At 42.6% G+C, this 18879-nt stretch overlaps 1 protein-coding gene across 1 annotated transcript; it reads left to right on the top strand.

The window, feature by feature from the left end:
• The first annotated feature begins 3929 nt into the window (after positions 1 to 3929).
• Positions 3930 to 8838, top strand: LOC142184862 (ficolin-1-B-like). Its single transcript, XM_075259976.1, has 10 exons — positions 3930 to 4014; positions 4848 to 4961; positions 5136 to 5180; positions 5253 to 5306; positions 5838 to 5873; positions 6103 to 6147; positions 6648 to 6775; positions 7077 to 7206; positions 7595 to 7729; positions 8576 to 8838. The coding sequence occupies exons 1-10, from the start codon at positions 3930 to 3932 to the stop codon at positions 8836 to 8838; spliced, it is 1035 nt and encodes a 344-aa protein (XP_075116077.1).
• The last annotated feature ends 10041 nt before the right edge of the window (positions 8839 to 18879 follow it).

The raw sequence follows: 18879 nt of genomic DNA, 5'->3' as shown, positions 1-18879 counted from the left end.
TGAAGTCCATTTTATGAGATACCGCAATGAAGACCAAGTCCAGCTTCAGATGGCTATGCTTTATGGCACAACACCATAACTTCTTCTGAGTTACTGATCTGTGGGATGTCTGGGTGATATAGTCATACGGACAATAAACTGTGGTCTCAATATATGTGTCTGCAGATTTAGATGACTACATTTTAGAGTTAAAAATAAAATATGTTCTCCATAGGGAACATGCAGAAGGTTTAAAGGGGATCCTTAGGGGTACAAAAAAAATAGTGCCTGTCCATTGGTTGTTTGTATGTAACTAGGCAGATTTACCATTCAGGAGACTGAGAAAGCTGGGTGACATCCTGCAAGGGCTCTGAGGTTGACATTGTACTGCAGAAATCACTAAGCATTGGCTGAATGGGATATTATATGCACAAACAAAGCGAATACCACAAAAGCTGAATCATATTTCACTATATCTCTGATTTCCATGTCCAGTGAGATCTAAAGGTTGAAATAAATTCCATTTTTCTGTATAATCCAAGAGTGAAGAGTGTGTTATTGATATGAATTACAAATGCAAATCTTACACTGATCCTGCATTATACTCCAGAGCTCTTCTCACTATTCTGCTGGAACAGTCACTGTGTACATACATTACATTACTTATCCTGTACTGATCCTGAGTTACATCCTGTATTATACTCCAGAGCTGCACTCACTATTCTGCTGGTACAGTCACTGTGTACATACATTACATTACTTATCCTGTACTGATCCTGAGTTACATCCTGTATTATACTCCAGAGCTGCGCTCACTATTCTGCTGGTACAGTCACTGTGTACATACATTACATTACTTATCCTGTACTGATCCTGAGTTACATCCTGTACTATACTCCAGAGCTGCACTCACTATTCTGCTGGTACAGTCACTGTCTACATATATTACATTACTTATCCTGTACTGATCCTGAGTTATATCCTGTATTATATTCCAGAGCTGCGCTCACTATTCTGCTGGTACATTCACTGTGTACATACATTTCATTACTTATCCTGTACTGATCCTGAGTTACATCCTGTATTATATTCCAGAGCTGCGCTCACTATTCTGCTGGTACATTCACTGTGTACATACATTTCATTACTTATCCTGTACTGATCCTGAGTTACATCCTGTATTATACTCCAGAGCTGCACTCACTATTCTGCTGGTACAGTCACTGTGTACATACATTTCATTACTTATCCTGTACTGATCCTGAGTTACATCCTGTATTATATTCCAGAGCTGCGCTCACTATTCTGCTGAAACAGTCACTGTGTACATACATTACATTACTTATCCTGTACTGATCCTGAGTTACATCCTGTATTATACTCCAGAGCTGCGCTCACTATTCTGCTGGAACAGTCACTGTGTACATACATTACATTACTTATCCTGTACTGATCTTGAGTTACATCCTGTATTATACTCCAGAGCTGCACTCACTATTCTGCTGGTACAGTCACTGTGTACATACATTACATTACTTATCCTGTACTGATCCTGAGTTACATCCTGTACTATACTCCAGAGCTGCACTCACTATTCTCCTGGTACAGTCACTGTGTACATACATTATATTACTTATCCTGTACTGATCCTGAGTTATATCCTGTATTATACTCCAGAGCTGCACTCACTATTCTGCTGGTGCAGTCACTGTGTACATACATTACATTATTTATCCTGTACTGATCCTGAGTTACATCCCGTATTATACTCCAGAGCTGCACTCACTATTCTGCTGGTGCAGTCACTGTGTACATACATTACATTACTTATACTGTACTTATCCTGAGTTACATCCTGTATTATACTCCAGAGCTGCACTCACAATTCTGCTGGTGCAGTCACTGTGTACATACATTACATTACTTATCCTGAGTTACATCCTGTATTATACTCCAGAGCTGCACTCACTATTCTGCTGGTACAGTCACTGTCTACATACATTACATTACTTATCCTGAGTTACATCCTGTATTATACTCCAGAGCTGCGCTCACTATTCTGCTGGTACAGTCACTGTGTATATACATTACATTACTTATCCTGTACTGATCCTGAGTTACATCCTGTATTATACTCCAGAGCTGCACTCACAATTCTGCTGGTGCAGGCACTGTGTACATACATTACATTACTTATCCTGAGTTACATCCTGTATTATACTCCAGAGCTGCACTCACAATTCTGCTGGTACAGTCACTGTGTACATACATTACATTACTTATCCTGTACTTATCCTGAGTTACATCCTGTATTATACTCCAGAGCTGCACTCACAATTCTGCTGGTACAGTCACTGTGTACATACATTACATTACTTATCCTGTACTGATCCTGAGTTACATCCTGTTTTATACTCCAGAGCTGCACTCACTATTCTGCTGGTGCAGTCACTGTGTGCCTACATTACATTACTTATCCTGTACTGATCCTGAGTTACATCCTGTATTATACTCCAGAGCTGCGCTCACTATTCTGCTGGTACAGTCACTGTGTACATACATTACATTACTTATCCTGTACTGATCCTGAGCTACATCTTGTATTATACTCCAGAGTTGCACACACTATTCTGGCTAGAGGACTGGTCTAGGGTCTGATTTATTCAGGGGGTCTGGTTCATCGCCTGTATTACTATAGAGGTCTGGTCTGGGAACTGTATTTATTTAGGGGGTCTGGTGTCTGTATAAGTTTAGGAGGTCTGGTTCAGGGACTTTATTATTCTAGGGGTCTGGTCTTGGTTCTGTATTACTCTAGCGGTTTGGTCTAGGGTCCATATTAGTTTAGGGGGTCTGGTTTAGGTCTGTATTACTCTAGGGGGTCTGATCTGGGTTCTGTAGTTTTTATGGGGTCTGGTTGGGGGTCTGTATTAATCTAGGGGTAAAGTGTTTGTATTTATTAGGGTATCTGGCATGGGTGACATCTGCATTTCTGGAGCCTATGGTCTTGATGTTCTAAATGGCCTAGTGTATGTCTGTATGTAAAGTGGTATCAGTTATTTAGGATTCTGGTCAGGGTCTTTTAGGAGGTTGTATTGGCAGTTCTGGTCTGAGATTTTGTATTATAGTCAGGTCAGATCTGAGGTCTGTATTTGTCTAGGGTGGTCTGAGGGATGATACTTAAGGGGGTTTGTATTCATTTAGGGATCTTCAGTATCCATCCCCCATCCATCATGAATATAGGGATCCCTGAATACCCCATGTAAATGGTACAGTAGTGTATATACATGAACCCTACTCTGATCTCCATCAGTCCTACAGACGTCATGCGGCACACTACTACTTCAGTAACATAGTGGATTCAGGTCCCTCATTCTAGTGATCGATGTGGGGCACAGTGGTGGGAACCCCAATGATCGGGCACTTAACTCTTTTCTGTAGATAGGGAGTAAGTATCTTCTATGGGAAACCCCGAAAGGCTCATTGAAGAGGCACCAACACCACTTTCCCATGGGGTGACTTGGGGCATGAATCACTTCCTCTAAACCCTTAATACTCACTTTTTGGGTCAGTTTGTGTGAACCTTTGCACCACTGAGGTTCGGCTTCATAGTGATTTCTGTATCAGTTTAGAGAAGCCGCAGGTAATAGGTGACCTATTAATATTACTTCTGGGGAAATTCAGGAAAAACCTCCATAATCCAAAACATTGATACGGTTACTATGTAAAGGCAAAAGTGCAAAGACACAACCCTCACCCGGGCTGTGCAAATACATTAGAAATGGCCATTGTTGACATCTCACAATAGAGCTTTCACTTTAATTTGGAAAGGGTCATCAGGGGGTCAGCGAATCGGCCAGACATTGTGTAATATGTGCTGGATATTGGGACACTCACTCTGTAGGGATAAATAAGATCTGCAAGTATTGGTGGATGGGAGACAGAGAGCAGCGATGAGAGTGTTAGCACAAGTCACACTGTGCGTCCTGAGCGGGATTGTCATCGTGTCCGGGCAGAATGAGGAGAGCTTATGTCCAGGTAAGAGGAATATTATATGAAATGTAGAACATGTAAGGTTTCATCAGATGTGATAGATAGATAGATAGATAGATAGATAGATAGACAGATAGATGATAGATAGATAGATAGATAGATAGATAGATAGATAGATAGATAGATATGAGACAAAGGTATATAATATATATGAGATCAATAGATACCAAGACAAATAGATAAAATTCAAAGAATAGGGCAACACTTCAAAAACATCATGACCACCGGGTGATAACCCAGTGGACCCCATTATAGTCTATGGGGTCCGCAGTTTTCGGCGGGTAACCGCTTTTTAAGTGGATTGGGTCTCAATTTTTCGGTTCCCCAAGTGGACCTGAAGAACAGAAACCTGAACACAGGTGTGAACCTAGACTAACTGTGATCTACAACTGGTTATCAGTACATTTTGTGGTGCTGCCATATTTTCTTTATTATATTGTGAGACGATCAGAGCCGGATCTTAACTCTGGACTTTATTTTTTGCTTGTATAAATAGATAGGAGACTGATAGATAAATAGATAGATAGATAGATAATTATTACTATAATTATTTTTATTACTACTGCTATTATTATCATTTTTATTACTATTACTTTTACTATTTTTATTACTATTATTAGCACTACTATTATTTTTATTACATTTATTATTAGCAGTATTACTATTATTATCACTATTATTATTCTTATTACTGTTATTATTGTTATTGTTATTACCACTATTATTATTTGCATTACATTATTATTATTATTATTATTAATATTATTATTATTATATTATTTTCTAGCTATTATTAATCTCCTCTTTACTCTCTATAGAAGTTAAGATCTTAGAGGTCGGCGATTCTAAGCAGCTGACTATTCTGCAAGGATGTCCTGGATCTCCGGGCACGCCAGGTCCACGTGGTCCACCAGGACTCAATGGCCCCAAAGGTATCCTGATACTGGTACATACATATTACCCTAAGTATATTTCTGTCTGCTGTGCTGGTGTATAGTAGTGCACTATAGGACCCTATAGTGATATACGGCAATATAAGTTTATAGTACGGGCGGCTGCACATTTACCACAGCAATCGTTTCTAATGTGGTTTCTGTTGTATTTAGGGGCGACTGGGCCCCCTGGATTAACAGGACTCCCGGGACAGAAAGGTAAGAAGAAATTAATCCATTACTGCCCCGATTTTGGTTCAATATGTCTAATGATTTATATTTTACTCTTAGGTGAAAAGGGGGAAGCTGGTAATTCTGGGCTTCCCGGACCCCAAGGAGAAGAAGGTAATGAAAACGTATTTCAATTTGTGTACATTAATACATTCCCATCCAGGCTCAACATGACCATACTGTGGATCTCGTGTAACGCTCCACTTGTCAGACTACTACAGCTCCCAGTGTGAATGAGAGATGCAGAGTCCCCTCCTGTAAACAAATTGACAGCATTTTCTCTATACTGTGCCTAGGGACAAGGCTGTCAGTCAGTGCCGTGAGAGCAGGATGCTAAGAATACTGAGGACAGTGCTGGAGTCGGGGTCTCTATCAGAGTGTAGTTATAGGGGTGCAAAAATAGTCACTAATATGCCCTGGACCCAGAGGGAGCCCCAAAGGTACATGAAAAAAAAAAAAAAAAAACAGACCACGTTGGTAGGGGTCACATTACAGATTTTGGTATTGGGGCTGAAGATCTCCAGGTTAGACCTCTGGTCCCTGTCCCTTCTTTATGCTGGATTGGGAACCCTAAACCCCCTATAAGTAATTTAAGAGTCAGAGTGTGTACCCCGTAGTTCTTATTTCTACTTCTTTTTTGGGCAGGACCAAAAGGAAACCCAGGAGAACCAGGAGAACCAGGTAAAGATATGGGGGCCTATGTATGATGGGAACTGCTGGTTAAATAAAGTTCTTGAAACATATTTTTATAGATTTGAGAATAAATTTAGTGTGGGAAAGCAATGATGAAATAGTTCTGTGTCTTTGCTACCTTGGGATTAAGCGCTTCCAAGTAAGAAGAAGTAGGATAAAATTCTATGATGGCGGCAATGAAATTTATGGTTAACAAGTGGTTTCACACTTCCTCCAGGAGTGAAGGGCGACCAGGGTGTCTCGTGTCCAAAGGAATTTTCTGGTAAGTACCTGTTACAAGAAGTATTTCTTTTTGTGAAGACCACCAAGTTGGTAATGACTCCCACAAGAAATGATATGCAAATGATCTCTCATCCAGTAGAAAGAAAAGCTGACACTCTAGCGCCACCTACTGGATAGTTACACTATAAGTCAATGCCCGACCCCAATCACCATAACTTAGGATGTAGGCCAACCCAGAGTTTTATACATCATTAAAAAAACACCCATCTGCCGACAGCTGTTTCGGGGTTCTTGCTCCTCATCAGTGCAGAATACCAACCCACTTGCTATTAGGGAGTCTAGTTAGCATATCAGGTATCAAAACTAACTGCACTGATTTCTCAGGAATGCTGGGGACTAGAGAGAAAATTCCAACAGCCAGAATCAGTGGAGGAAGAATGGGGGGCTACTAGATGATGCAAAGAGCTGTAGTTTGTGGAGGGTGGTGAAAGTGTCTCTTTAAGTCTGAGTGTAATATATATCTGCTCATCTATTGTATAGGTGCCAGGAGCTGTAAGGAGTTAAAGGACATCGGCTTTCATATGACTGGATGGTATACCATATACCCTGAGGGCAGGAGACCCCTGGCTGTTCTGTGTGACATGGATACAGATGGGGGAGGCTGGATTGTAAGTTATTCATATTCTGCCTTTATTATATTTGGCAGCCACAAGACTTCAAAGAACCTGCCTACGTGTATTATAAGGGACCAAACCAGGGACCACGATACTTCTCAGCAATGCCCCTTATTGGCAGAATGTCTGTCCAAAGTAGAACAGTCCGCCATCACCACCGCTGCCACCACCACCTCTACTCCTCTTTCCCTCACTTCTGTCTCCACATTATTGTGCTTGAACCATTTCTATGATCAAACATTATCATACCACATCTCGCCTTCCCATCTACTTGACCTACTGCATGTTCTCCCAGGTGTTCCAGAGACGTGTTGATGGTTCAGTGAACTTTAATCGTGATTGGAACAGCTACCAGGTGGGGTTCGGTAGTCAGCTGAGTGAATTTTGGCTTGGAAATGAACATCTTCATCGCCTCACGAGCTCAGGTAACTAATAAACCATTAGACGAAGAAGGATAAGCTCACGATTTTTTTTTTGGACATCAGCCATGGGTTGTCAGAAAACCACTGGAGATCCATTGTATAGTACAAAGTCTGAGCACCTCTCCAAAACAGAAGAATTCCTTTCAAGGAACCTTGAAGATTTAGAGGAAATATATTGGTGTCCCTTAGGCAAGCCACCTGCACCACCATTAGCTGATCACAATGGCCACCAAGTACAAAGGTGGTGTGGAGTCTACCAAAGTTACTGGTGGCCCTCTTCTCTCTCGTGGCTCTCCTATCTAGAGGATGCTCCAAATAAAAAGATCTGGGTGGGGAAGGAGCAAATTAAAAAATTGAAGGAATTCAGCACAATGGAAATTATTTCTTGCAGGATCGTATCAACTCCGCTTTGACTTACAAGACTTTGAAGGCAACCGAACCTATGCCACATACAGTAATTTCAAGATTGAGCCAGAGTCTGACCAATATATCCTACGCTATGGTTCTTTCACTGGAGGAACAGCAGGTAAAAACAACTATCAACCCCTTCATATTCACTTTGCTAGAGATTTACTTAAATGGGATCTACTGCATCTTGGCCTCTGTGGCCACACATGGTCATCTCTCTATTCACTTGTCATAAACACATGAGGATATCCCTTTAATAGATCTGCTTGTAATACTCTTGGTAAACAGATTGATATTTGGAATATAATTGGTCATCAAGATTTGGTCTGTAAACCATCAAACAGCCTTCGGTTATGGTTGCTTGCCACTATAGATCAATTGTAGGGTAAGAGTTGAATTTATGGTGTCCCACCTAGTACCCCTTCAATGAGCCAGAATCTTTCAGTATGAGCCGCTTCCATTGGTGCACTAAAACTGTCATGAAAGTTTTTCCAACTCACCAGCTGCCGAAGAGAAAATGCCAAGCTGGTTGTGACATTTCCAGCAGTCACATCTGCTAGCCAGGAGTGCCTGGTGTGGGACCCAACCCTCTTATCTTCTCTCTAGACACCCTGAGCTGGTCTGTTCTGTGATATCCATCCATCTTCTCCTAAAAATAACCAAAGGTGTCCATAAACATTGTATAACAGTGTCCATACACATTGTATAATAATTGACCAACCCCACCAATAGTCGCAGGACTTGCCGACTAGCAAACATGTGGGGGTCTATTGACTTCCCTGAAGGCAGACGTTGGAGAAAAGTAGGATTGAGTATGTTGGATTTCAGCATGTTGTCTCTTTGTTCCCGCAGTAGATAAGCCACTGGCAGAGGTGTTAGGAGATTATGAATAGGTTTATGGGGAAGAAAGAATATTTGGTGTCCTGGATTGGTGCGTAAATTGTCTTCCCTGATTGTTTTCTAGGTGACTCACTAGTAACACAGAAGGATCAAGCCTTCTCCACCAAAGACCAGAACAACGACAAGTCCAATAGAGCCGGACAAAGCTGTGCCGAATACTTCAAAGGAGGCTGGTGGTTTGAGTCCTGCCATTTCTCCCACCTGAATGGGGAATACCTGAAGGGCAAACACTCCACCAAAGGCAAAGGGATCATCTGGTACAGTTTTAGAGGCAATTTTTACTCCCTGAGGTCCACAGAAATTAAGTTTCGTCCTATTAAAAAATAGATAAAATGTGGAGTCAGATCTCTGTTTGTGCCTTGGTTAGTTGTAGTTACCAGAACCATTATGTGCGCGAGACATTTACAGTCCTATAGAGATATAGTGAAGCATCACCAATCAGAAGACTTCTTGAGAAAAATGTGTCAGGCCTCATCTTGGTTAAGATTTGGTTAAATTAAAACAAATGTAATATAATAGTGCAAAATGTGAGAAAATCTCCTGCCGCAATCCACAACACGACCACTGGGTGGCCAGACATAGACAAGTATGGGAATGACAGAGCGGCCACACATGACAAAGTATCGCAAAATCATATTTTTGTGTTTTTTAAACTTATCATCTCATGCCGAGATACAGTATGCTGAGCGTGGAGGAAAAGTAAGCAAGGACACATCTGTATATGCACTGGTCGGCCCTTCCTCTTCTGTGAACCAGAATACATTGTAGGATTCCCAATAAATATTATAAATGGAGTGTTTGGTGCAATTTTTTACTTCAGACCAGAATAATGGGCTTAAATGCAACAAAAATGACATCACGCCCTCTAGTGGCCCATAAATCCTACAGAGATTGATCTGTGTAGAAATACGTCACCTACCAATTCACATTATATAGCGTTTGGCAAACTTACCAGTTTCCGTAGGGTCTAGTCAGTTAGGCATTTGCACAGACAGACATATACTAAGCTGCATATAATGGAAAATGGTGGAGAATAAATGCATTTCTTTGTAGAGAATAGCTCCTATAGAAACTGGCAACTGCATAGTGTATATATCATACCAGTGGCGTAACTAGGAATGGCGGGGGCCCGTGGCGAACTTTTGACATGCCCCCCCAATCGACACCGACGTCGAAGACCTCGACCAACACCCTCCTCCGCACTCTATTATGTCCCTTAGTAAGTCCTGCACACAGTATTACGTCCCATAGTGGCCCCTGCACACGGTATTATGTCCATTAGTGTCCCCTGCACACAGTATTATGTCCCTTAGTAAGTCCTGCACACAGTATTATCCCCCATAGTGTCCCCTGCACACAGTATTATGTCCCTTAGTGGCCCCTGCACACAGTATTATCCGAAATAGTGTCCCCTGCACACAGTATTATGTCCCTTAGTGGCCCCTGCACACAGTATTATGTCCCTTAGTGGCCCCTGCACACAGTATTATCCGAAATAGTGTCCCCTGCACACAGTATTATGTCCCTTAGTGGCCCCTGCACACAGTATTATGTCCCTTAGTGGCCCCTGCACACAGTATTATCCCCCATATTGGCCCCTGCACACAGTATTATACTCTATAGTGGACACCCATAAACAATTATTATACTCTGGGGTCTTTTCAGACCCCAGAGTATAATAATTGGAGACCCAGGGGAATAAAAACATAAAAAATTACTGTTTCTTACCTGTCCCCGGCTCCTACGCTGTCTTCTCTGCTGGCATCCTTCTGAAATGACGTCAGACGTCATATGACCCGGGACGCAGGCTGGGTTCATGTGACATCAGAGACGTCAGAAAGGAGGCCTGGCAGGATTGTGGAGAGGTAAGTAACACTGTTTGTTACGTTCCCTTACCTCTCCCGATCCGCCGATCATTATACTCGGGGGTCTGCAAAGACCCCCGAGTATAATGATAGCATTTGTGGGGCCTGCGGTGTCACTTTCCGATCCTAGCCCAGCCATGATCGGCAAGTGAATAGGGGCCGTAACGGCCTGATTAAAAAAAAACAAAAAAACGCCGCGGTAGCGGCTGTCACCGGGCCCCCTAATGGCCTGGGCCCTGTGGCAGCCGCCTCCACTGCCTCTATGGTAGTTATGCCCCTGCTCGAGGCGGTCGCCTCACCTCACCTCATTAGAGGTGCAGTGCTGAGACTAGATACAGGACAGGATGAGGACTGATACACCTAGAATAGAGAAGCCTAGAAGATTAGATCTAATTCTGATAAGAGAGTTTATATATCTGGTTTGGAGTTTTAAATGATAAAATTCTTCGCCTACACTTTCATGTATCACTGACTACAGATATAAATGTGAGGTTCTTAGCGCACAATTTGGTGAAATGTGCGAGCCCATCTGCCACGTCAAGGCGACCTCATTCAGATGGGTCCCTACACTAAGACTTTATTTATATAATAAATCCTGTACTCCCCCTATAGACAAAACCCTAGGAGACGGTAACATTCTTAGAGACAGCACTGTAACAGTGAGTTTAGAAGAAGGTTATCTCCTGCCCCATATATAAAGTGTTAGTATAGGGACCCATCATAATAAAGCCACTAAGTGGTTGATGGGCTCTATATACACATACTGTATATAGAGATTGTTATTTCTGTAATATACATACACATATAGACACATACTATATAAGCATAACTACTTGACTCAGCAACTTAATTTGACATTTAACATATTACACATTAAATTAAATGCTATGTTTCACATTTACAGTTGTTACAGTTGAGTTATTGTTTCTACATCTATATATAAAAGGTGGGACTGCACAGTCCATTAGGATGGGTGAAGGACAAACAGTAGGGTGGGGATGCACAGAACAGGTGAGGGACACATAATGGGGTGGTGGTGCATAGCCCCTTAGCGAGGAGGGGGGTAGGGATAGAAGAACCCGTTAGGATAGGTGAGTAACAAACAGTAGGATGGGGTCACAAAGCCACAAACAGTAGGGTAAGTGGCATAAAGTAGGATGAGGCCATAAAACCCCTTTGGACAGGTGGGACAGTTGAGATATACATAAAAGGGTGGGACCACAGAGCCCCATAGGATGGGTGAAAGGCAAATAATTGGGTGGGGCTGCATGGCCCCTCAGAATGGCTAAGGGACAAACAGTAGGGTGGGGCCGCTGAAGCCCTTAGGATGGGTAAGGGGCACACAGTAGGTTGAGGCTGCACAGCGCCTTAGCAGGGGTAGGGGGGGGGGGGGGCAGTAGAACCCTGTCCTCTTCAAGATGTCTTCCTCAAGTGACACAGCCTGCTTCTGATTTAGAACGTTCTATTCACTTATGTGTTGTCATGGGTCTTGTGATGTCATGGGTCTTGTGATGTCATGGGTCATGTGTTTTCCTTTCAGCATTCCAGCCAAGTTGAATATGGCAGTAGGCTAGGAATGCAGGCTGTGGATATTTTTATTGCAATTAATATTTCATATCTTTTCTCTTTAATATTTTATGATATATTATTAGTTGTAGCCTTACAGAGGAGATCATTTCTTCCACATATAAGTGTCTAATCTGCTCCTTTCGAGAAGATCTCTTTAGATGACTCCTATCAGTAAAGTTCCCTTAAAACAAACCACCTATGTCCACCTATATATACAGTCCTATGAAAAAGTTTGGGCACCCCTATTAATCTTAATCATTTTTTGTTCTAAATATTTTGGTGTTTGCAACAGCCATTTCAGTTTGATATATCTAATAACTGATGGACACAGTAATATTTCAGGATTGAAATGAGGTTTATTGTACTAACAGAAAATGTGCAATATGCATTAAACCAAAATTTGACCGGTGCAAAAGTATGGGCACCCTTATCATTTTATTGATTTGAATTCCCCTAACTACTTTTTACTGACTTACTGAAGCACAAAATTGGTTTTGTAACCGCAGTGAGCTTTGAACTTCATAGCCAGATGTATCCAATCATAAGAAAAGTTATTTAAGGTGGCCAATTGCAAGTTGATCTCCTATTTGAATCTCCTCTGAAGAGTGGCATCATGGGCTACTCAAAACAACTCTCAAATGATCTGAAAACAAAGATTGTTCAACATAGTTGTTCAGGGGAAGGATACAAAAAGTTGTCTCAGAGATTTAACCTGTCAGTTTCCACTGTGAGGAACATAGTAAGGAAATGGAAGACCACAGGGACAGTTCTTGTTAAGCCCAGAAGTGGCAGGCCAAGAAAAATATCAGAAAGGCAGAGAAGAAGAATGGTGAGAACAGTCAAGGACAATCCACAGACCACCTCCAAAGAGCTGCAGCATCATCTTGCTGCAGATGGTGTCACTGTGCATCGGTCAACTATACAGCGCACTTTGCACAAATAGAAGCTGTATGGGAGAGTGATGAGAAAGAAGCCGTTTCTGCACGTACGCCACAAATAGAGTTGCCTGAGGTATGAAAAAGCACATTTGGACAAGGCAGCTTCATTTTGGAAACAAAAATTGAGTTGTTTGGTTATAAAAAAAGGCGTTATGCATGGCGTCCAAAAAGAAACAGCATTCCAAGAAAAACACTTGCTACCCACTGTAAAATTTGGTGGAGGTTCCATCATGCTTTGGGGCTGTGTGGCCAATACCGGCATCGGGAATCTTGTTAAAGTTGAGAGTCGCATGGATTCCACTCAGTATCAGCAGATTCTTGAGAATAATGTTCAAGAATCAGTGACGAAGTTGAAGTTACGCCGGGGATGGAGATTTCAGCAAGACAATGATCCAAAACACCGCTCCAAATCCTCAGGCATTCATGCAGAGGAACAATTACAATGTTCTGGAATGGCCATCCCAGTCCCCAGACCTGAATATCATTGAACATCTGTGGGATGATTTGAAGCGGGCTGTCCATGCTCGGCGACCATCTAACTTAACTGAACTTGAATTGTTTGTCCAAAATACCTTTATCCAGGATCCAGGAACTGATTAAAAGCTACAGGAAGCGACTAGAGGCTGTTATCTTTGCAAAAGGAGGATCTACTAAATATTAATGTCACTTTTCTGTTGAGGTGCCCATACTTTTGCACCGGTCAAATTTTGGTTTAATGCATATTGCACATTTTCTGTTAGTACAATAAACCTCATTTCAATCCTGAAATATTACTGTGTCCATCAGTTATTAGATATATCAAACTGAAATGGCTGTTGCAAATACCAAAATATTTAGAACTAAAAATGATTAAGATTAATAGGGGTGCCCAAACTTTTTCATAGGACTGTATGTGTATGCCTTAAGGCTAAGGCCCCATGGGCCAGTAATGCAGCACTAAAGCGCTGTGGGAACAGGTGCAGCGTGAATGCATCGCGGTTCTTCCCGCAGCACTACGAACAGAAAGTTCACAGAGTTTTCCTTCGCGGACTTTCTGTTACAATTATATCTATGAGGAAGCCGCTGGTGTTTCTGTAGATATAATTGACATGCTGCGATTTTCAAAACCGCAACAGTTTTTGAAATCGCAGCCTGTCTGCGCTGCGATTTTTTCCACAAAGTGGGCATGGGATTCGCATGAATCCCATCCACTTTGCAAGTACTGTAAAACTCGGGCAAATCGCGGCGTTTTCGGCTCTTGGGGCCCCGGCCTAAAAGTAAACATCTGTGTCGTCCTACATACAGTATATAAATTCTGGATACACAGATATAGCATGCATGCTTAGCAGTGTCAGCCATGAATGATTTCCTGAATGATTAACTGTGCCAGTGGTTCTCAACCTGAAGTAGACATAACCCAGGGGTACACACCTAGAAGAGTTTTAAGTGATAAAATTCTTTGCCTACACTTTCATGTATCACTGACTACAGATATAAATGTGAGGTTCTTAGCGCACAATTTGGTGAAATGTGCGAGCCCATCTGCCACGTCAAAGCGACTTCATTCAGATGGGTCCCTACACTAAGACTTTATTTATATAATAAATCCTGTACTCCCCCTATAGACAAAACCCTAGGAGACGGTAACATTCTTAGAGACAGCACTGTAACAGTGAGTTTAGAAGAAGGTTATCTCCTGCCCCATATATAAAGTGTTAGTATAGGGACCCATCATAATAAAGCCACTAAGTGGTTGATGGGCTCTATATACACATACTGTATATAGAGATTGTTATTACGATAATATACATACACATATATACACATACTATATACTGTAAGCATAACTACTTGACTCAGCAACTTAATTTTACTTTTAACAAATTACACATTAAATTAAATGCTATGTTTCACATTTAGAGTTGTTACAGTTGAGTTATTGTTTCTACATCTATATATAAAAGAAGGGACTGCACAGTCCATTAGGATTGGTGAAGGACAAACAGTAGGGTGGGATGCACATAACAGGTGAGGGACACACAATGGGGTGGTGGTGCATAGCCCCTTAGCGAGGAGGGGGGTAGGGATAGAAGAACCCGTTAGGATAGGTGAGTAACAAACAGTAGGATGGGGTCACAAAGCCACAAACAGTAGGGTAAGTGGCATAAAGTAGGATGAGGCCATAAAACCCCTTTGGACAGGTGGGACAGTTGAGATATACATAAAAGGGTGGGATCACAGAGCCTCATAGGATGGGTGAAAGGCAAGTAATAGGATGGGGCTGCATGGCCCCTTAGAATGGATAAGGGACAAACAGTAGGGTGGGGCCGCTGAAGCCCTTAGGATGGGTAAGGGGCACACAGTAGGTTGAGGCTGCACAGCACCTTAGCAGGGAAAGGGTAGCAGTAGAACCCTGTAGGATGGGTGAGTAACAAACAGTAGGGTGGGGTCACACAGCCACTTAGGACAAGGGAAGGACAAACAGTAGGGTGAGGGGCATACAGTAGCATGTGGCCATAAAACTCCTTAGGACAGACAAGGGATACACAGTAGAGTGGGGATGCACAATGCCTTATGAGGTAAGAAGGACAAACAGTGAGGTAGGGCCACACAACCCCTTAGGATGAGTGAGGGACAAACAATAGGATGGGTCCACAGGACAGTAGAAATCATACACCATAATACCATGCAAAGACAGATAAAACCAATATTACTGCCATACAGTCACCATATAGTGGTCAGATACCAGTTCTACACAGTGAATATACAAGCGAATACAGCATTGTTCAGACACAGACCCTTTCCTTCTCCATACCAGCTTATACCACCATGACAACTCCTGATCCTTGCATGGTTTTCCTTTGCTAGTAGGGGAGAGGTAGAAAGGTGAAGAATTCCACCATAAGGGAGTGTGGTACTTAGAGGACTACGGTGCTGTCTATGAGTCGGGGGTAGGAAGGCAGAGAATGCTGCTGCCATTTGGAGAAAGTGGAAAATGTAACTAGCAATGCAGAAATAGGTGGGCAAGGGGAGAAAACGTCTGCCAATGGGGAGTAGGGGGAGAGACATTCTGAGGTTTAGAAGCTTCCCAGGAGTAATGACCCCGGTGCCTGAACTCATTGGGATCTTTTCAGGTTGTAGGCCCCTTGTGGGTCTCCTTTCTATGAAGTGACTTGGCCGGGGGCTGCAGGGCATTCAAGAGTTCAAAAAATTCTAACTTTTCAGGGACAATCTGTCAAGTGTAGTTGGGGCGGGATTTTTGGAGGGGTATATAACCCATAGATGGGAAAATCACATTACATTATGTAGTCTGGAAGCAGGAACACCCTCCCTGTGCAGTGGCAGCACAGCAACAGCAGTTGGGCAGAAGTCCGTGCCCACGGAAAGAGGTCGTAGGAGTCCACACGCCCAGTGGCATCCAGATGAAGATTGAGAAAACAGTGTTTATGAAAAAGTTAATGGGCATGGATGGTATTATTTCTTCATATTGGTCTATTGTTTAATAAAAAGCTGTGGCCATCTCCACATAACCAAAGCCAATGTTTCTGTATTCATTCTAAGATCTTTGCAGTGGGAGAGGTTTTTGGTTTTACGGTGCAGTTTGTGTCCATCAGGTTTCTCATCCACTTCTGGGAAAGTTGAGTCTCCTCTCCAGCTCTTGGTGTATACTGGGATAGCAGGAGGATGAAGTCTCCCTAAGTTGATAAACAGATGGATTCTTCAGAGGGGCATAAACTATAGGGGACTACAATGTGACCCCTACCCCCTTGCCCCATCTTTAAGAGCCATGGGTTTGGTGACTGTCCAATAGATTCACCCCATGCACCCCCTTATTAAAGGGATCCTATCATTCACACACTATTTCTTCTAGGTACCACGTCGGAATAGCCTTAAGAAAGGCTATTCTTCTCCTACCTTTCGTTGTCTTCTCCGTACCGCTGTTCGCCTACAATCCCGGTTCTTTTCGGTATGTAAATGAGCTCTCTTGCAGCACTGGGGGCGGGCCCAAGCACTCAAACAGCACTAGGGCGTCCCAAATGCTGCTAGAGAACTCACCTCCATCTTCGTCAGAAAAGTCCTCTTCAGCCTCTTCTTCCGGTGGTGGCTTGTAACTTCTAGGCCTCAGACCTTGGGCAGAGCAGACTGCCCACAGGCCACGAGAAGATGGCCGTTTACACAGTATTGTAAGCGGCCATTTTCTCGTGGCCTGTGGGCATGTGCAGTCTGCTCTGCCCAAGGCCCGAGGCCTAGAAGTTACAAGCCATCGCCGGAAGAAGAAGCTGAAGAGGAATTTCCTGACAAAGATGGAGGCGGTGCTGGAGAGAGTTCTCTCGCAGCATTGGAGAAGCCCCCAGTGCTGTTTGAGCTCTGGAGCCCGCCGCCAGTGCTGCGAGAGAGCTCATTTGCATACCGACAAGAACCGGGATTGTAGGCGAACTGCGGCACGGAGAAGACAACAAAAGGTAGGAGACGAACAGCCTTTTTTAAGGCGATTCTGACGTGGTACTTAGAAAAAATAGTGTCTGAATGACAGGATCACTTTAAGACATATCCACTTTAGCAGATGGAAAAAAATCCCCTTATTTGACCCCCAAATAGTATGACACTTTTTTTTTGATCCCCACACACACACACACACACACACACACACACACACACACAGTATATGACCCCCATTTTATGGCCCACACACAGTATGACACACACACTAACTAACTATAGGACCGCCAAATCTGCAGCAAATGTAGTGAACGTACAATAAGAATCAGAGCTGGGAACCAGATACCACCCTACCCCCACACAAAGTATATATATATATATATATATATATATATATATATGACACCCCCGCCATTTTTTTTAATTTTTTTACACACACACCCCCACCACTAGGTTTAGGACCCAATCTCTTACACGCACCCACTCTATGATTAATGGCTCTGCCCTTTATTTGAATATTGTATTATCATATTTTTTTTCTATTTTGTAGGTAAATGAGAATTGGGACAGACATTTTTTTTATTTTTTGTCACATAAAATTTCACTGAAATTCTTTTGTTTTGGTGGATAAAGATGCTACCGGGTAGAGCGAGTCCCATGATGTATGATCCAGTCCCTGTGGATACTCAATGTCCTTTACCATCTGCCTTATCCATATAAACCCCCTGTATGTGCCTGGGATCTATAAAGTTGTTATAGGAGGGGGAATAGGTTGATGACCTGTGGGCTTCCTCCACCAAGGTGACGTCATCTGCTCCACCTTACCCCATGCCCTGGCTATGAAGGGCACCTGGATCTCACTGTGTCTAATATGTGGACACCACCAAGGTGTATGCTGTTTGCTGATTTGGGCACTATATGGCAGTATTACATAGACACTATAGGGCGGTATTACAAGGACTCAATATGTGGCGCTGTGCTATATACTATATCTTGGGAAAAGAAAACCTGACAAACGTCTGTTAAGCAGACGCCATCCTGGCTGTCACATCCACCCTTAGCTTAGCTGCTGCCTCCATTTACGGAGGGGGGGGGGTGAATCTGAAATGTGCAGGTGTAAGGCGACCTACTCTGGTGACACTCACCTGTGGTTTACTCATTTTACTTCATTTTAGGCCAAGGCCCCACGTTCCGGTAATGCAGCATTTTGTGTTATGGATTCTGCTGCAATTTGTTTGAGCCAAAGTTAGGAGTGGATTTAACCCACTCCTAATTTTGGATTCCAACCCGCTCTTGGATTTGGTTATAAAAAAAACAAAACATCAATCTGCAACAAAAAATACTGCAATTCTGCAACATGGCGACTTAGCATTAACCCCTTCCTGACATCCTTCATAAATCATCTTGTTTCCCTAGTTTTGAACTAAAACTGAAGAAACCTATAAATCACCTGAGTCTATAAACATATAGAAACATTTTTCTCATACGGCTTTTTTTTCACCGTTTCATCTTCCATAAAAATTATTTATAGTCTATGGGGTCCGTGTGCTTTCACTGTACAGCGCTTGCAATTGCGT

This window comes from Leptodactylus fuscus, chromosome 11, assembly GCF_031893055.1.
Source record: "Leptodactylus fuscus isolate aLepFus1 chromosome 11, aLepFus1.hap2, whole genome shotgun sequence".
Taxonomy (NCBI): Eukaryota; Metazoa; Chordata; class Amphibia; order Anura; family Leptodactylidae; genus Leptodactylus; species Leptodactylus fuscus.
The sequence above is the reverse complement of the archived record's forward strand: the minus strand, read 5'-3'. Positions and strand labels throughout refer to the sequence as shown.